Here is a 19,919-nt window from a genome sequence, read left to right as displayed (position 1 = left end):
AAAAAAAAAAAAAAAAAAAAAACTTAGTGCAGTGCCTAAAAGTATGTGCCCAGAAGCAAGCACTATTATTATTAATTTTTTTTAATTGGAGTCTCACTCTATCACCCAAGCTGGAGTGCAATGGCATGATCATGGTTCACCACAGCCTTGCCCTTGAGCTCCCCATCTCAAGCGATCCTCCCACCTCAGCCTCCCAAGTAGCTGGGACTACAGGCGCATACCACCACACCCAGCTAATTTCTAAATTTTTATTGTAGAGATGAGGTCTTGCTATGTTGCCCAGGCTAGTCTCGAACTCCTGGCCTCAAGCAATCCTCCCTCCTCAGTCTCCCAAAGTGCTGGGATTATAGGCATGAGCCACTGCACTAGGCCAGTAACCTCTACTATTACTGCTGTCACTGCTATTGTTGATGTCATCAATGTGTTCCCTCCCAGTGGCACCTGCTTAGGCAGTCAGGCTCCTTGGGATGAGCCAGACACTGCCTGTCCCGGCTCTGTCACCTCCAGCCCCCATGCCATGCCTCTGTATTCTCCAGTCTCCCAGAACACACTCAACCCTCACAAGCCGCTGGCTTTGAAGGAGCCATTCCATAGCCTGGAAAGCCTCTGTACCACCATGACTTCTTGTAGTATCCCCTCTGTACAATCTTCTTCCGAAGGTGCCCTGTCTCCTCCCCAGCCACCAAGGCTGCCTCAGCCCTACACGCCCTGGGCTCCAACCATGCCAGCCCTGCTTTCATCCTGCAATTCTTTGTCCCCACTGCCTATGAGCTCCCCAAGGGCAAAGAATGGGCTCTTTCTACCTTTGTGCAACCAGAGCCTGGCCAGGAGCTGGACTAAGCAAACGTTTGCCAAATGAATGAGACACTGGGTCACCTTGGACCTCCAAACAGCTGACATGTCTTCTGCCTGCTGCTCCCTCAAACTGCAACACAGCCAGGTGCGTGGCTCACACTTGTAATCCCAGCACTTTGGGAGGCTAAGGCGGATCGCTTGAGGCCAGGAGTTCAAAACTAGCCTGGACAACACAGCGAGACCCTATCGCTACATAAGAATTTTAAAAATGGGGCCTGGCGCAGTGGCTCACGCCTGTAATCCCAGCACTTTGGGAGGCTGAGGTGAGAGAACTGCCTGAGCCCATGGGTTCAAGACCAGCCCCGGCAACTTGGTGAGACCTCATCTCTACAGTAAATAAAAAAATTAGCTGGGTGTGACGGCACATGCCTGTAGTTCCAGCTACTTGGAAGGTTGAGGAGAAGGATCGCCTGAGCCCAGCAGGTTGAGGTTGCTGTGGCCATGAGTGTGCCACTGAACTCCAGCCTGGGTGACAGAGTGAGACTCCAACAACAACAAAAAAAACTTTAAAAAATTAGTCAGGCTGGTGGCCCACGCCTATAGTCTCAGCTCCTCAAGAGGCTGAGGTGGGAGGATCACTTGAGCCCAGGTGTTCAAGACCAGTCTGGGCAACATAGCAAGACTCCTATCTCAAAAAAAAAAAAAGACAAAAGCATGCTACACACTCTAACTCATACCTCACACACTGTCTAGCTGCCGCTCCCTGAAATGCACAGACACACTCACACACTCGTCACACACACTTGGGCAGAGAGCATGCGCTACTCGTCTCTCATTCCCTCAAGACACACTTCGTGGCCACACCTTCAGGCACCACTCAGAGCCGCACCCCGCCACATGCACGCACCCCACACTCACACCACACACCACCCAGAGGCGTGGGAAAGGCCACTAGGGCAGTGCCCGGAAGCCAGGCCGCCAGGATTGGAGAGGGAGGAGAGCAAAGCAGGTGAGTCAATACCAGGCAGGAAGGGGGTGCAGGGAGGGAGAGAAGCATATCAGTCTGTCCTTCCATAAGCTGCTGACAGATGGAAAGTTAAAAAGGTCTGGGGAGGGAGAAGGGGAGGAGGCAATGACAGTGGCAGAAGCTACCCTGACAGCCTGAAATCAGGAGGCTGAGAAGGGAGGGGGCAGCGACAGCACCCCGCCCAGCTTGCAAAGGCCTGGCCCACAGCCTCTCCCTGGGGTGGGGTTAGAGAGGAGGCTGAGGGCAAGACCCGACACTTAGGGATGTGCAGTGCTGTGGGTGGCTGGGAAGACCCACTCCCAGAGCCAGAGTTGGCCCCAAGTCTTGGGGGCTGAGGTCAGTAGGGACAGCTCGGTGGGCTTTGGAGTGCCTCTGAGGAGTAGAGATGGGGGGGAGCCCTGGAGTCAACCCCGCCAGCCTCCACTCACCCTTCACCCATCTCAGGAGAAGCTTTCCTACCCAAGCACCCACGCGCCTACACATTGAGGCCTTCCCAGCAGGGGAGCAGAGGCAGGAGCGGCTAGGGACATGGGTGCTGAGCCTGCACCCCAGGGCAGAGCCATTCTCTATCCCGTCCTACGCCTGTGCTCTTGGCCACAAGGTCACTTGCCCACTCTGAACATCTGTTTCTTCATCTGTAAACTGGGGATGATAAAAGTACCTACACTTCGATAGGTTTGTTGGCAGAAAAAAATGTGCCAAGCACACAGATAGCACTTGATAAGTGTGACCAATTATTAGGCTCACCATCATCATACTCAGCATGGGTCCCTGGCCTGAGAGGACACGTCTCATCTTACACATCTATGCCCTTCTCCTGGTCTAGATGTTAAGAGTATCCTGAGGGTCCAGGTTCTATCCAACCCCTGCACTGCTGCTCTAGGGGCAGACATGGGGGCTGGATCCCCAAAAAGACAGCTTCCTAGTATTCAGGTTCCAAGACCCGAGATGAGGGAGGGTCATGGCTGAAATAATGTGTCTGGAGGGGCAGCAGCTGGCCTTGACCTCAGAGACCTCAGGGAGGGTGCCCAGAGAAGACTGCAAGGCTGGGGGGACACCCAAGGGAACATGAAGAACCCACAACTGCAAGGTGTAGGAATTTGTGCAGGTCATACTGCCTCTCTGGGCCAGTTTCCCAAGTTTTTGATCCTCACAAAAACTAGGCCTAAGTTATGCCCAATTTACAGAGATGGAATCAGAGGTCCTGAGAAGTGGTGGTGATAGAATCAGGACCCAAACCTGGCAGACGACCCAAAGCCAGACTACACTGAGCTATCAAGGACTTCTTGTCACACAGGGAACCGCCCAAATTTTCTTTAACGAGAAACTTTCCATAGTGTAGAATTTCCCTACATCAGATGCTCAGAACACTATCTCCCTGAACATTAGTCAAGTAAGTTTGGGAAACACTGCATTTCTTTCTCATCTTTAAGGTACTAAGATATGCTCACATACACATTTCATTTCCTATACGGCCACAGAGTACCCAGCATTTTCCAAATGTATCCACAGAAAAGTACTGGTTTAGGACACATTAGGGAAAAGGCTTCCTCAAAGCATTAAATTCAAACCAGTCCCTCTAAAGCAACTGTTTCCTCTCTGCTTTTGGAGGGCAGTTTTCTCTTGCATACAATGAGGTTCACCTGCCCAGCACCACGCCTAAACCCTAAACACTGACCAGATTATGGTAACAAAGCCAAAGCCTGGGTGCTTTAAAGGCGTGAGGAGACCAAAGCTCCGACAGCTGAGAGCTTCTCTGCCTTCCTGACAGCACCTCTGTCTTCCCCTAACCTAGTCCCACGGTAATCCCTGCCCCACCTCCCTCCTTCCTAAACAAAAGGAATGAGACTGTCCCACTCAGAAGGGAAAGGGTCCCGCAGTGGCCACACCTGAAAGTAGTTAATGATAAAAAAGACAAAGAGGTAATGCTAACCCTGTGACCTTAAGCAGGCCACATCACCTCTTGACCTACCAATGGAGATGGAAAAAATCGTTTTCCTGTCTCACAGGGCAGCTGTGGAGATCAGTGAGGTCAGATGTGAGGCTGAGTGTAGGGTGTGCAGAGTTCTGTGAGTCCCAGAAAGAGAACTGGGGAGCAGCCACTCCGACCCCCGCACGCTCCCCTGCCCCTCGAACGTTAAAGCCGGAACTTTGGGCCTCTGGGGTCAAACAGCTAGAAACTGAGCTCAGGCTGGGTGCAGTGGCTCAAGCCTGTAATCCAGTACTTTGGGAGGTGGAGTCAAGAGCAGCCTGAGCAACATGCGAAACCTCGTCTCTACAATAAATCGAAAAATTAGCCGGGCATGGTAGCACATGCTTGTTGTGGTTCCAGCTACTTGGAAAGTTGAGGAAGAAGGATCACCTGAGCCTAACAGATCTAGGCTACGGTGGCTGTGAGTGTGCCACTGCACTCCAGCCTGGGCGAAAGAGTGAGACTCCAACTCAAAAAAAAAAAAGGAATTGGGCTCAGAATCCAGCAACTCACCTAGGATCCCAGCAACCTCCGGGCTCCTAGTGCCATGCGCACCAACTTTCCTGCAATCTCCATCACAGCCTCCCTCTATGCCTCCCTGTGCTTCTGCGCTGCCCCCCCCCAGCCCCTCTGGGCATCTCTGCTCTCCTTCCACTAAGCAGCCCCTTCCACTTATAAGAGGATCCCCCGCCATACACATGCCCTCCCCTTCCCTTCCCCAAGCGCCCCGTGAGAAGCTTCCCACTACAGGGCGGGAAAAGGTAAAATTTTCTACCCACTAAAAGAGAATAAAACCCAATCTCCACGGATGGAAACATTAATGAAACAGAGGTAGGGCCTTGTTAGCACCCTTCCCAGGTACAAAATCATCTCTGTTGGTTTAAAAACAGCCGTGAGACAGACTGGTTGGCTTGTAAAAACTACCAGTGTGCTCCGCTAGAAAGTTCTCTTTCAGCAACTTTGTGCGGAGAGGCCAAGGTCACAGGGCCAGGAGCAGGTCCCAACACCCCTCAGACTCAAGCTCCTGCCTTCTGGGCTCTATGACAGGCTGGCAAGAAGCACCAAGGTCCTAACCTCTTCGAGAACCAATGAACCAAGAAGACACAGAATCCTCCCTACGCCTAGAAAAACACCTGTGGCTCAGGGCAGTGCACCAAGAGTGGGACCCACCAGAGGCCGCCCAAGATGTGACATGTACCATTTTCCCCTGAACAGCCACAGTTCAAAATCACCAAGAAAGCCCAAAACATGGACTGCAAAAACAGTAACACCTCAAACATTACAGCCATCCTTCAAATCACTTGTGTGTCACATTTCTACTTTTAAAAAACACATAGAATTAAAAATGCATAGTCCAAAATGTTCAAATACTAAAAGTCCTTGGGAAAAACTGTCTCTTCCCTGCTCAAAAAGGCCCTGATTTGGGGTACAGCTGTCATGCCTTCCCTCCCACTCCAGGATGGGGCTCCCTTACCTGGCTCCAGAGCTGGGGGCTTCTCCAGTCTCCATTCCACGGTCTTCTGGTCGAGCCTCCAAGGAAGGCGAGGAGCCATCTTCGCCCTGGGTCTCTGGCCCACTCATCTCACCAACCCCCAGCTCCCTGGCCTCCAAGGGGTCTCTGGCCTCCAGGCCAGGGGACAAGCCATCACCATCCCTGAGGCCAAGCTCTGGGCACTGGCCGACCTCTCCCACCCCATGCTCCCTGGCTTTACTCGGGACCCCAAAGAGCTCCACATTCCGGGGCCCCAACTCTTGGGCCCAGTCCATCTGGCCCACTCCACATCCCCGCGGTTCCTGAGAACCTCCAGACTCTAGATCACAGGAAACCTCCAAATCCCTCAGGCCCAGATTGTTGCCCCAGTCTACCTGGCCCACCCCGAGCTGTCTGGGCTCTCCGGGGCTGCAGCCTGCTCCTGGGGCCATGTTTCTCAGCCCGAGGTCAGGTGTCCAGTCTGCCTGTCCAACTCCACGCTCCCTCGATTTAAGGAATTCTCCGGCCTCCACACTGGACCAGTCGGTCTGCCCCACGCCACTCTCTCTGGCCTGGCTGTGGCCTCCTCCCTCCCCCACGTCTCTGCTCCTCAACCCAACATCAGCAGTCCAGTCCTTCTCCTCGACTCTGATGCCCCTGGGCTCTTCAGACCCTCCGCTTTCCAAACGGCTGGCCAGGTCCATGTCCCTCAAGCCCAGGTTGTCTGACCAGCCCATCTGTCCCACAGCATGCTCCCCGGCCGTGTTCGAGCCCCCGGAACCCACACAGCTGGACACGTCCAAGTTCCTGAGACCTAGCTGGTCAGTCCAGTCCACAGGCCCAGCCGTGGCCTTCCCAGGAGGCACAAAGTGGCCACTTCCTGTCTTGTTGGAAGGGCTCAGGCCAGTACCACCCATTCTGTCATTGCCAATGATGCCAAACTGATAGCTCCTGTCGGTGGTCTCGAGGCAGAAGTCCCCGCTCCAGTCCTGCTGCCCTGGGCTAAACGCTGCCTCTGGCTGGGGGGCAACGCTCAGGCTGAACTCACCAGCCCAGGCTCGCCCTCCCACTTCCCCGCCCTCCAGGTGGGCATGGCCAGGGTTCTGAGTCCCCACCTGCTGCCCCTCTTGAAGCCCTCCCACCTGTTGGCTGGCGTTGCCACCCTGCCAGCCGCTCTGGTCTCTCGACCTGAGCGCTTCATCTGTCAGCCGGGTGGTGCTGGGACTGAACGAGCCCCCTGGTTTTCTCTCTTCTGGTGGTCTGGCATCCCTGCTGGGCTCACCAAGGCGATCTTCACTGCTTGGAATCTTCTTCTCAAATTCCTCATCCTGCTGCTGGGCTTCTTCGGGGCTGAAACCGGAGCTCAGGGCTCTCATTCCAAAGCCTCCATCCTGGGCACTGAGAGTCCTGGAGTTGCCACCCCTGCAGTAGTCCCTCATCCAAGCACTCTCCCCAAATTCCCGGTCCTGTGGCTCCACACCCTGGCTGCTATAGGTGCCGAGTGAGGCATCCCTCTTCTCAAACTCCCGGTCCTGCTCATTGGCATCCTGGCTGCTGTACCTGCCGAGGTGGTCCTTCTTCCCCAGCTCCTGGCCCTGTGAGTCAGTATCCTGGCTGGCATAAGCGCCCAGAGAATCTCTCTTCCCAAAGTCCCAGTCCCGAAGACTGGCATCTTGGCTGCCGTACGAACCCAGAGAATCTCTCTTCCCAAATTCCTGGTCCTGGAGCTCAGCATCACGGCTAGAGTAAGTGCCCTGGGAATCTCTCTTTCTGAACTCCCAGTCCTGAACTTCCGCCTCCTGGCTCCGCTGAGCACCAAGCTGGGTGGGCTTTCCAACCACTCGGTCCTGGGCTGTGAGGCCCCCTGGGGCAGATGCTTCCTTCTGATCTTGGCTGTGGCTGACATCGATCTCCCCCTGGCCAATGCTACACCTGTTGGCCCACTCCCTGGTGCCCCCTGCCCCTGTTCCTTGCCCACATTTGCTGCTCCAGTCTCTCTTTCCTAGACGTGGGTCTCCCCCAGGAGTTGCCCCCCCAAGACTATAGTCCTGAGAAGCACTTTGGCACCAACTGGAAGGACGGAAACTGCTGGAAGGTGGGTCTGCTGTGATCCCAAATTCACTCTGCAGATCTTTCTGGGACCAGCCAAGGAGTCCCTGGGAATCAGAAAAACATAAACAAAGAAACAACACTTAGAGTCAATCAGGGTGGGAGTCAATCCAGGATGAGAGTCAGCACTGCCTAGGGCCTGAGAGTCCCGCTTTGGCAACAGAAAGCTGTGTGACCTTGAGCAGATCACTTAACCACTCTGAGCCTCAGGATCCTCCAGTCTTAAATGAGGATAATTCCTATTGCACAGGGCTGGGGGAGGAGATTAAATGAGATAACTTAGCCCAAGCACTCAGCACAGCACCTGGCACAAAACGGGCAATCGATCCCATAGTCAAGTTTATAACCCTTGGGCAATACTTGGGGAGCCGCCAGGAGAGAAGTGGTCTTCACACAGGAATGCGAGAGGAGTGCACCTTCAGCTAAGAGAGGCCAGGACTCAAAGCCTCTCCGCAACCACCTTTGCAAGGCAAGAGTCCGATACCACCCAGAAGCCCTCCCTACCCCCGTGAGTACCCAGGCCCTGCTTCCCTGGGAAAAGTGCCTTCTGCCTAGCCCAGGAAGAGCTCTTAGCCCTCAACTCTGCCGGGAAGACAGGGCAGACAGCCTGGGGCACAGGGAAAAATCCTGGCCAGGGCTCCTCGCACCGCCCCCCCGCCCCCCACCACCCTCCCTCTCCCTGACTCACCCCTGCGGGCGCGGGCTCGGGACTTCGGAGCCGGCCAGCCTCGTCTCGCAGCGCAGCATTGGCCAACAGCCGCTCCAGGATAGACATGCCAGCCTCCTGGTCCCTGGGCCGGGCCATGGTCCCCGCCCTCCGCCCGCCCTGGGGCTGTTGGGTGCGGCTGCGGGGGGCAGGGACAGGGCTGGGCTGCTCCCCTCACCGGGACCTGTCCCACGACTCTGGCTCAGGCTTCCCTCACCCTGGCCCTTCTCCTTCAGGAGCAGCTGCGGCTCCGGCAGCCCCGCCCAGGAGTCCGTTGAGTCACCCATATCCCAGGACAGACACACCTACTGCGGGAGTCAGCACTGGCTTAACCCCTTCCTGCTCCTCCTCCTCCGCCCCCAGAGGCCCCTGGCTCCTCCCTCCCTCCAGCCCCGCCCCGCCCAGGCTTGAGAAATTCGAATGCCACCTGGCCCCCAGCCCTCAAATTCAGAGGCGGCCCGGTAGGAGAAAGGGCACTGGGCCGGGAACTGACACTAGCCCAGGCCAGCTTGTTGGGTAACTAACTGCACCAGGGCTCTTCCTCCTCCAGGCTACAGCTGCCTGTCTCCAGAGCAGGTCTGGAGCTCAGTGGTAATAGCGTTTGTAAAAGCCAGCACTTATTAAGCACTTGAGAAGCCAGGCGCTATTCTTAGTAGTTTACACACACTGTAGTTCATTTAATCCTCACCTTCACCCCCTGAGGGAGAGTGTATCATTATTACAGAGCATTTCACAGACACAGAAACTGAGGCAGAGGGCAGAAAGGTCACTTGTTCAAGGTCACACCTGAGAAGAGTCCAGAACCCGGGCGCTCAGTGGCTCCATCATTCTGTCTGGAGCCGTAATCCCGTAATAAGAGACTGAATACTCAGTCCATCCCGTGCTTTCTTTATCACATTCACCTGCAGCACAGCTCTAAGAGGCTAATGCTATCGTTATGAAAGGAATTGGGACCCATCGGCTGGTGAAAGCTGGGGCCAGGATGAGAACTCACATTAAACCCCACACCTCACGTCCTGGAAGCCACCAGCTCGGCTAGACCCCCGAGAGCGACAAGGGGCAGGTCCACAGCTGCCTTGCTTGCTACTATAGTTTAAGCTCTTGATACGTAAAGTCCACATTGAAAGGATGAAGCCCACCCAAGTCCCAGCCTGTCCCAGAGGCCCCACCCTCCCTGTGCCCATCCTCACCTCGGAGCAGGTACTCGGGGACTGTGGGTCCTTCAGCTCAGATCCAGCGCTCCGCCTGGCACCACCAGCGCTAGGTGGTGGTGAAGCCAGAAGGTCGTCGAGCCACCGAGAGCTGCTATCCGGGCCCGTAGGCTCAGGGGACGCCCTATAGGAGTCTTGAGCCTCTGTCCTGGGCTGGGTGGTCTCGGCCCGGGCTAGGGTCACGGCCTCCTCTTCTGCAGGCAGTGCCTGCCCAGGGTCAGGGGCATCAGCAAAGAGGACACAGGGCTGGTCAGGGGGTGCTGGCTGCTGCTGCCCCAGGATGGGCTCCAGGACGGGCAGAGCTGTCTCTGTGGTGGCCAGAGGGAGCGGGGACTCCTGTCCTGCCAAGGGCTCCCGTTCTTCATACCTCTCCTCTGCCCGCAGCAAGGGTGATCCCGGAGGATCCCCGGCTGTAGGAAAGGGCTCAAGGGGAACAGCTGGGGACTGAGGTTGACTCCGCCCATCACCCTTTTGGGTTGGGGAGATGCTTGGGTCATCCCCCTGGACCCAGGAACTAGGCCTTCCTGGACCCCCTGGAGCTGAGCTGGCCCCTTGCCCCTGTTGCGGCATCCCTTCCCCTCTGCTGGACACAGCCCAGCTGCTAGCCTCCGCGGCCTCTGCAGCCTCACTGGCTTCAGTGATGGGGGAGGGGGGCGGGGAGTCCAGCCGCCACACGCCCAGACCTGAGGGCCGCGTGGGGAAGGTCCATTCAAAGGACTGTGACAAGCTCCAGTTGGACTCTGCCCCAAAGGGATGATCCAGGGCTGACTGACTCCCCTGGGATTGGGGCAGGGTAGCCAGCGAGCCCCCCAGCTTCTCCTGGTCCTGGCTGGGGGGCTGGAGCACACCTTCAGAGAATCGGCGCTGGACCAGACTGACCGGGCGGAGGCCAGCATCACTCTTGGCCACCACCTCCTCCCCAGATGGAAACGTCCGAGTGAGACCCAGCAACTCATCCCCCTCAATCAGGGGACAGGGTGAAGTGGCTGGGGTATGGTCTGGGCTTTTGGGTCCTGAGACCTCCTCGAAGGAAGGGCTGCTGGGTCTAGGGGCCTCTGGGGCCCCCTCCACAGGGAGTCCTGGGCTGGGGGTAGGGCAGGGGCCATTGTCAGGCAGGGCTGCACTTGGGGATGCTAGAGTCACAGGGAGGCAGGGAGGAGTCTTGGAAGCGGCAAGACACTGGGCTTCTGGGAGCTGAGAATGGTTGGGAGAACCCTTGGCAGGTAAATGAAGACAGAGTGGCCCGGGACCTGGACCTGCACCTTCAGCAGGGAGGCCTGGACTGGCAGAGCCTCCGTTCTCTGAGGTGGAGTCTGGACTTGAGGGGACACAGGGCTTGGAAACCTGCAGGAGAAAGGTCAAGAGTTGTCACTCACCTCTCAGCAGGTGGTAGAGGGTCTCCCCACCAGCCCTACACAGACCCCAGGCCAGGAGTCTCTCACTCCATAGACCAGGAGAAGGAAACCGGAGCTGGGGGCCTCTCGGGACAGCTGGGAAAGGCCCCAGAGATGATTTGGTGCACGGCTTCTTACAACTCTTAGGGTCACAAAGTCCCCCTTTTAGGTCTGTCTCCCCAGAAAATGTGCCTAGCCACATTCACACAGCCTCATTCATGCCATTTCAGGTGGTCTGAGCCCCGACCCACTTACCATCCCAACCCAAGTTCATCTAAGGATCTCCTCAGAGGCTGTGGTTCGGGGGTCAAGAACACTTGCTTTATAAAGGGAAACTGGGAATCTGACCATCTGGGCATCTTGGCATGCAGGAGGCAGGGGGGTTCTGGCTCAGAGCAGGACCCTAAGCCCAGTGCAGCTGACAAGCCGTCCTGGGAGTAACTCCAGTGGGGACAGTGGTGCTACCCCCACACTCTTGTGTCTCCACAGGACCCAAGATGCGGGAAGGCCGTGGGATTCAGACACCAGGCTCGGAGCCATCCCGGCACCGCCTATTCCACATATTCCCCACCACCACCACCATATGGTGAACACTTGGTCTCTCTAAGCCTCAGTTTCCCCATCTGTTCTCTGGGGTTGATGGCAACAATGCCTACCTCCCGGAGTAAGGTGGGGGCTAGGTAAGATTTGTGTTCTGGCCTTTCACCACAGGACTTAGAAAGGCTTCAGTGAGAGGATAGGGGCAGGGAGCGGGGAGGACACCAGGGAGAGGAAGGGAGCCGAGGCACGCCAACTGTCCCCAGACAATGAAGGAGTCTGGCTCTATCCGACCTTTGCCCTCCCAGAGGCCACGCCCCCCTTGCCACCCTCTCCAGGGCAGCATTCCTCCCACATCATGGCCTACTAGGTCTGGGCAGGAGAAGAGGTCCTGCTTGTCCCTATTCTCTTCATGCTCCCTCGCACAAAGTTCTAGTTTCAAAGCTCGAGCCTCTAAACAGCACCACCCACCACCTTCCCTGTTATCGGCCCCTACACACCCTCGTTCCTTGAAAACTGTAGCCCCTAGATCACTGCAGCCCCCCAGCACTGCCGTTACCATCTGCATTGACCTCCAAAGCTAGAGGTGACCCTTCCAGCATCTTGTTCCTTGACCTCCTTTTCCCCAAGGACATTGCAAACCCATCCTCTCCCAAGGTCACATCCTCAACCTCATCCTCACCAGTGACTGCACCCCTGTGTCCTTAGTCCCAAGTGTCTTGCTCACCCACCCCCTACCGCCTACCTGTCCAGCTCACTCTATTTCTCCCATGCCCTCATGTCTAACTCTGCTGGGAAGCACAGTCCATGACTCCTAATTCCTTCTTACTGTCCCCCACTCCCCTCGCACCTCTTCTTGCTACCATTAATGTCACTTTTTACACTACACCTAACTCTCTTGCCTGCTTCACCATACTTTGTTTTGTTTTTTGAGTTGGAGTCTCCCTCTGTCACCCAGGTTGGACGGAATGCAGTGGCACAGTCACAGCAGCCTCAACCTCCTGGACTGAGGTGATCCTCCTGCCTCAGCCTCCTGAGTAGCTGGGACTCTAGGTGCATGCCACCACACCCAGCTAATTATTTTTATTTTTTTGTCTCACTATGTTGCCTAGGCTGGTCTTGAACTCCTAGGCTCAAGCAATCCTCTAGCCTCGGCCTCCCAAAGTGTTGGGATTACAGGCATGAGCCACCGTGCCTGGTTTCACTTTATCATGTTTAGCCTATTTAAATACAGTTCTCTGCCAGTTGTAGCCCAGTACCTGAGCAGGTGCAAGTGGCTGGAGAAAACATGCACTCACGCTAGCTGGTCTCACTTCAAAGCCAGTCCAGAGCTGCCCAGAATCCCACCACACTCCCTGTTCCGTTCACACCCCGACTCTCCCAGGTAACACTTTCCCGTCATCTCGCCTCAAACCTCAACACCTCCCTCCACCCTCTCGCAGCTGATGGCCTTGCTTCCTGGTCCCTGAGAACACAGAAGTCACCTGCAGAGGACCCCGACCCTGCACCCACATGCACTGCACACACGCCACACACTACTGCACAGGAGCCCAAAGTGCCCTGCCTCCCCTTCTGTGGTCAGGAACCATCCTCTCTTGTGGCTAAGGCCAACCCCTTCTCTCTCTCTCTCCTGCATCATTGATTTCTCTCCCTCTCTCTGCTGGATCATTTCCATCTGCACACAAACTGCTCTAATTTCTTCTGTCTTGGAAAAAACAAGAGACAACCAAAAAAACCGCTCTGACCCCACATCTCTCTCTAGCCACCACCCATTTTCTTGAAAGCACCATCTGCATTTACTATCTACAGTTCCTCGTGTCTCATTCTCTCTCAAACCCACTCCAAACAGGCTTTCTCCTCTACCTTGACACTGAACCACTCTCCTCAAGGTCACCGATGACCTCCCTGGAGCCGAATCACCTTGCACGACCTGTCCCTGTCAGTAGCATCTGAAAGCGGATGGTGACCTCCCCCAGTCCTGGAGGCTATCTCCACTTGGCCAGGCTCCCCTCCCGCCTACCCACCATCCGCTCCTTCTCGGCCTCCTGGCTGGGCCTCCCTCCTGTCCCCACTCCCTTGGCGATCTCAGCCAGGCTTAACTACCATCCCCACGCTGACGATTCCCAAGTTTTCCTCTGTAAGTTGTTCAATTCCCCTGTCTCCCAGACTCAACTATCCAACCGCCCGCACAACATTTCCACGGGGAAGTCTGAGAGGCATCTCAAACTCAACAAACCCGGAAGCAAACTCCTCATATCTCCCCCACTTCACCCATCTTGGCAAATGGTAACCTCACTCTTCCTGTTGCTCAGACCCAAAGCCCTGGAGTCATCCTTGATTTGGCACCTTCTCTCCTCACATCACATCCACCTGAAAGCCCCGTCCACTCAGCCTTCAAATTCTAGCCAGAACCAGCCATGCCTCACCATCTCCACCTGAGGCTACATCTTACATCCACGTCGTCATCATCTCTTACCTGGATTATTCCAACAGACACTTGACTGGTCCCTGCTGCTGATCTTACCTCCCTGCAACTGATTCCTTTTTTTTGGGAGTCAATTCCCTAGTTTGACAATTCCCAAGTTTTCCTCTATAATTTGTTCAATTCCCCTGACTGCCAGACTCAACTATCCAACCGCCCACATGTTTCTCCCTCTGTAGCATGGGATGGAGAGCAGTGGCACAATCACGGCTCACTGCAGCCTTGAGCTCCTGAGCTCAGGCAATCCTTCTGCCTTAGCCTCCCGAGGCACTACCACCACCACATCTGGCTAATTTTTAAATTTTTTTTTAAAGAGATATGGTATTGCTGTGTTGCCCAGGGCTAGTCTCGAATTCGTGAGCTCAAACAATCCTCCTGTCTCAGCCTCCCAAAGTGCTGGATTATAGGCAGGAGCCACCACACCCAGCCTCCTACAACTGATTCTTAACCCTGCGGGCAAGGTGACTCTTTATGTCAGCAGTGTGTCACACCTTTCCTGCAAACACCCCAAAGGCTTTATCCCCTGACTCAAACTAAAGTCTTCATAGCAGCCTGTCAGCCTCAATGCAATCCAACCCCATCACCTCCCAGTCCTCACTACCCCCCCACCTCCTGCTGCGATCCAGACCTCCTGGCTTCTTTGCCAGGGAGGCGCCAAGGCCTCTGTTCTTGGGGTGCCCTCTACCAAGAAGGTTTTTTCCCCAAACATGCACCCAGCTCACCCCCTGCTCTTGGCAGGGCCACCTTCCCTGACTACTCTTGTCCCAGCACTCTCAACCATCACAGCTCTCCCTAGCACCAGCTCACAGCAGGTGCTCAGTCACTATTTGCTGGATGGGCAAACGGATGGAGCAGGGTCTCCAACACCCAGCAGCAGGATGGCTCTGGCTAGTGAGCAAAAAGGTCCATCTTGCACATCGTTTACTCAAGAAGGTGTCTGATCATCCCCTGAGCACACGGGAAGCGGGGGGAGGGGTATGACAGGAAATCTCAAGAAAAGGACTCTCCCCTCCTCAGAACCTAGCCAGGAAGGGCACTGGAGGTAGACACTGCTGTTCCCACCTCGGCCCAAGTTAGTCAACCTTTGTGTACCCAGGCATTCTCCTCTCTCAGATGGGACTAACAGGGCCAGCCCAAGGGATCACAAGGATCAAGTTAGTTGCCAGAACACAGTAGGTACTAGCCGGCAACTGTGATGGAAATTATCGTCACTGTTTCTGCCGGCAGCCTCACGGCCTCAGCTACACTTAACCACCTTAATGACCAAAGGCACAGGCCTGGGAGTCAAGAAATCTGGGTCCCAGGGCCAGACCTTGGGTAAGTCACTCTCTCCGTGGGCCTTGGTTTCCCCATCTGAACTACAAAGAGGATGGAACAGATTATCTCAGCGCTATTCTGATTCATCACAGGAGGATTAACTCACATCGGCAGGTGGCTCAGTGCTGGTCGGTTTAGCCAGGTCCCCGTTGAAGGGACGATCGGAAGGGGGGCTCCTGTAAGGAAAAAAGACAGGAAATAGAAGCACAGAATGCCAAAGCCTGTCACAGAATGAAGAAGGGGAGAGTCTCCCTATGAAACGTTAATAGAACCCAAAGGTTGAACACCCCCAGGCCTCTACTCCTGAGACCTGCCTAGAAACACTGGGTACCCAGAAGCTGTCTGGTTTCCACAGAGCAAGCATCCCAGGAGATGGTATCTACTCCCTTCCTGCACATGAAGGGTTAAATTCCCCCAGCTCCTTGAGGCAGAGTATCCTGTATGACTGGACCCCTCGATGGGTCCCAAAAAGACAACTCCTCCTTCCCCTACTCCATAAGGGGTTAAAGTTCTCCTCCAGCCATGAAGAGTACAGCTGGTCCCACCACCCTGCCAATTCTTCTTCAAAGAGTTGCGGGGAGGGGAAGGGGGAAGTGTGAATTTCCAATGTCGAAGTTATCACTCTCAAGCCCTGCTTAGAACGTGGGAGGGAAGGAGGACGGCAGGCAGAACCTTGCCTGGGCAATAGCCTGACCTCGCAGCAGCCTGGTCTAGAACAAGCAAAGGGTTAACTCCAGGGCCAAGCCTTCAAGCCTTTCAGGTCAGAGAAGGGCCAGACTAGAGGGCAGAGTAGGGACCACAGCAACAAGAGGGTGGAGGGAGCCTTACTGCCCAGCAGTGCAACCAACGGCCCCAGGGCCCAGCCAAGCCTCCAGCTGCCTTGAGCGTGGCCTCCAAGCAGCAGATGGCTCCTGGGATACCTCAGCCTCTTCCTCCAACCTCCTGGGCCCATCACCCCAAGAAGACCCTCTAACCAGCTTCCCTCTACACAAGTGCCAACTCTGGAGAAGTGTATCATAACATAAGTCTCTCCAGCTGGCCGTAATCTCTGGGCAGACACTGGCTGGCCTGGCATCAAGATGAGTTCCTGTCCTATCTCTCCTATCAGATTCCTCCTCACAGCTAGAGACTGTGCCCCCTCATCCTGACACACACCCACACCCACACACACCCTGGACTGGCACACTGCTCTGCCCCCAGTAGGAGCTGGCAGTTACGAGCACAGACTTTGGAAGCAAACACACCTGAATTCAAACTGTCTCTGCCTCTTAAATTTGGCGAGAGACTATGGGAAGTCACTTATTTATTTATTTATTTTTGAGTCGGAGTCTCACTCTGTCGCTCGGGCTGGAGTACAGTGGCATGCTCATGGCCACCGCAGCCTCCACCTGCTGGGCTCAGGTGATCCTTCACCTCAGCCTTCCAAGTAGTTGGAACTGTAGGCACACGACACCATGCCCAGCTAATTTTTTGATTTATTGTAGAGATGAGGTCTCGCCAAGTTGCCCAGGCTGGTCTTAAAACTGTAGGCTCAGGCAATCCTCTCACCTCGGCCTCCCAAAGTGCTGGGATCATAGGCATGAGCCACTGCACCTGGCCTGGGAAGTTATTTTTGAGGCTTAGTTTCCTCATCACTAAAATGGGTCTAATAATCCTTTCATCAAACAGGGTGGCTGTGGATTCAATGAGGCAAAGTTTGGCACCTGGATTTCAGTATACAGAAACTAAAAATAAGCTTCTATACCATACACTTGAACTCTCATAAACATGTACCAATTCTGGAAAGAGAATTACAACTTTTCTTTTTTTTTTTGAGTTGGGGGTCTCACTGTCACCCAGGCTGGAGTGTAGTGGCATGATCACAGCACACCACAGCCTCGACTTCCTGGGCTCAGGAGATTCTCCTACCTCAGCCTCCCGAGTAGCTGGGACCACAGGCACCCACCATGCCCAGCTAATGTTTTTATTCTTGGGGGGGGAATGGGGGATTAGAGAGGTCTCACTCAATATGTTGCCCAGGCTGGTCTTGAACTCCCACCTCGGCCTCCCAAAGTGCTGGGATTACAGGTGCCAACTCGAGAATTCAACTTTTTTTTTTTTTTTGAGTTGGAGTCTCACTCCGTTGACCAGGCTGGAGTGCAGTGGCACACTCACGGCCACTGCACCCTCGACCTGCTGGGCTCTGGCGACCCTCCTGCCTCAGCCTTTCAAGTAGCGCTCCCATGCCTGGTTAACTTTTTTTTTAATTTATTACAGAGACGAGGTCTCGCCAAGTTGCCTGGGCTGGTCTAGAGCCCGCGGACTCAGGCAATCCACTCACCTCAGTCTCCCGAAGTGCTGGGATTTCGGGTTGAGCTACCGAGCATCTCAACTTTTAAAAGCATCTGGTGATAATGACACCATCTGCTGTGACTGAGATTGGAATCGCCTGCACTCAGCTGACCTCCAGGTTGGGGTCACAGCCCCAGACAGGGCCACTCCCTTTGTCACTTTGTCCCCAGTCCCACCTCAGGCTGCAACAAAGCACACAACCACCCCGCCTACCCCTCACCTCTCCTCAGGGGTCTTGCTGCGCTCATCCTGGCTCTCTGTTGGAGACTTGGCTGGGCCCTCCTGGGGCCACACCCTGCCGTCCTCATCCCTGGGGCCAGGGGCCACACCGTAGGACCTGGAGCCATATCGTGAGCTGCCATCATGGTTAAAGGTGAGGCGGGAGCCCCAGAGGCGGTCAGGGCTGGCAGGGACTTCCTTCCGAGGCTGCTCCATCTTGGCCAGGATCTCTTCCACCGTGGCCGCTGCAAAGCGCTCAGAGGCTGGGCGGAAAGGGGCAGGGGCCTTCCGCACACCCCCTGGGGCAGCACATCGAGCCGGGGGCGTCAGAGGGGGCAGCTCCTCTCTCCCGGCCTCCTCTTTCCCAGCCTCTTGAGAGGCCTCTCCTCCAGCAGGGGCCTCGGCCATAGGCCTTGGTGCGAAGGGAAGGGGACGTTTGCTGCCACCATAGGGCTGGGGTCCCGCCAGCATGTTCATCTTCCTGGCAGAAGGCAACTCGGCCAGGGGACCCCGTGGAGGCCGAGGCCCAACTGGCACTAGCAGGCTGGGTTTGGCAGGCAGGGCTGGCTTGGCAGGTAGAGCCCGGGGTTTGGGCTTGACTGGGGGTTTGGCCCGAGCATCACCTACCAAAAGGAAAAGTGTTGATCAAGGGGACTGTCAGAAGAACCAGGAAGCAGAACCTCTTGCGTTTCCCTCATTTCCTACCCTCCAATTTAATAATTTGACACAAGTCAAATGCCAACTCTTCCAGGAAGCCTTCCCTGATTTTCTACACACATCCCAGAAACATTTTCTCTCTTCAAACTCCCAAAATGCTTTAGCCAACATTCCTTTTATCATTATTATTGTTTTTAATTGCCAAGTATGTGGCTGGATGTAGGAAGCTGCCACTCGGCCAACATCCCTTTTAAATTAAAGCCATTTGAGGACCCAGCTGGCACCTTATTTTTCCTTGTACCCTATTTTGCACCTAGCACAAGTTCTTATTAAACAGATCAATGAAGGAACAAATGAGTCAATAAGCAAAAGCCTGCCTGCCCACGGACACTGATGGGAGGTCAAGCAGTCAGCCTCCCATCTTCCCAAGCTAGTCCTTCCCCATCCCAGCAGAGCTCCATCCAGCCTCCAGGCCGCCCTCTCCTCCAGAGCACTCCCAGGCCACCTTCCCACTGTCATCCGGTGTGTGATCAGGAATGCAAACTTACTATTGACCTAAGCACAACAAAAGTAAATCTGCTACAGGAAAAAAAACGAGGCCAGAAACCGACCTTCTATATAAGGCATTCCAATACCAAATAAAAGATCTTGGAATTACAGCTACAGCCCTCCTAATAGAATCCTTTGTCACTCATTCGGCTCAGTAGAGAGCCAGAAAGCCTGGGTTCAAACCCCCATGAGACACACCATTTCCCCCTCTGAGCCTCAGTTTTCTCCACTGCCAAACAAGTGGCTTTGTCCACATCACCTCAATGGTCCCTGTCAGCCCCTGTCAGCTCTTACCCCTGCCAGAGAGCTACAATCCTAAGCTCTTCCCATGAGCTTGATGGAAGCTAAGAACCTTTCAAACTCAACTTGCACTTCCTCGGTACTCCTTCCCTCTCACCTTCAGAGTCACCACTCGACCAACCCCCAGGACAGAAAGGGGGTACAGCCTCTGCCCTTCCCACCCTCCTCCCAGCCACCCCGCTCCACCCTGCACCCATCAGTACCTGGCTCCAAGCCAGCAGGCACCGGCTCCTCCTCCATCTCCCGGGGCGGTGGGGAAGCCATGGCTGTGCTTTCCCTGAGAGTAGATACTTTCATCACATGCGGCAGACCTTGCTTGAGAAGTGGGAAGCAGAAAGGTGCGAGTCAGGGAGGCCGAAGACCCCAGAGGAGAGACAGAGAAGAGAAGGAAAAGGAGTCGGGCCTTGGCAGTGCGATGGGCCGAGGGAAGTCTATTTCTAGCAGAGGCAGAGTGTGGGACAGGAAGAGGGAACTTGGGGGAGTATCCTCAACTCTTCCCAGATCCTCTCCGACGCCGGTCTCCTGACCCCAAAGTCCAGGAGCTCCAGGGTGCCACTCACTGCTCCCTCCTGACAAGCTCTCCAAGACACCCCACTTAGGGTTCGCAAGGCACCCCTGGGATCGGGCGGCCCCGCTGGAGGTGTCTGCTCAAGGCAGAGTGAGAGAGGGCCACAACTCTGAAGCCTCTCCGTGAATCACCTCATGGGAGACGGGAAAAACCCGCTCCTCCCCAACCTGGGGCTCCGCCCCACCGCCTGCCTCCCCCTTCCCGCTCACCCTCCTGTCCTCCCTCCCTCCTGCAGCTGGGAGTGGTTCCCTCTCCCCCCTCTTGGCCTGTTCTC

General features: G+C 55.3%; 1 protein-coding gene across 1 annotated transcript in view; it reads right to left on the bottom strand.

Moving 5' to 3' along the window:
• Positions 1-19,703, bottom strand: part of TNKS1BP1 (tankyrase 1 binding protein 1) — a 23,742-nt gene extending 4,039 nt beyond the window's left edge. Inside the window, exons 1-5 of the mRNA XM_008064896.1 lie at positions 19,281-19,703; positions 17,573-18,194; positions 15,128-15,197; positions 9,271-10,635; positions 5,269-7,421 (exon numbers count right to left, since the gene is read on the bottom strand). Coding sequence (XP_008063087.1) covers positions 5,269-7,421; positions 9,271-10,635; positions 15,128-15,197; positions 17,573-18,194; positions 19,281-19,374 — 4,304 coding nt within the window. The 5' untranslated portion in view covers positions 19,375-19,703. The remainder of the gene's footprint in view (positions 1-5,268; positions 7,422-9,270; positions 10,636-15,127; positions 15,198-17,572; positions 18,195-19,280) is intronic.
• Positions 19,704-19,919: the final 216 nt, after the last annotated feature.

Source organism: Carlito syrichta, unplaced genomic scaffold (assembly GCF_000164805.1).
Source record: "Carlito syrichta isolate Samal-C Ts95f unplaced genomic scaffold, Tarsius_syrichta-2.0.1 Scaffold308100, whole genome shotgun sequence".
Taxonomy (NCBI): domain Eukaryota; kingdom Metazoa; phylum Chordata; class Mammalia; order Primates; family Tarsiidae; genus Carlito; species Carlito syrichta.
Note: the sequence above shows the minus strand (reverse complement) of the source record. Positions and strands in the feature narration are given on the sequence as shown.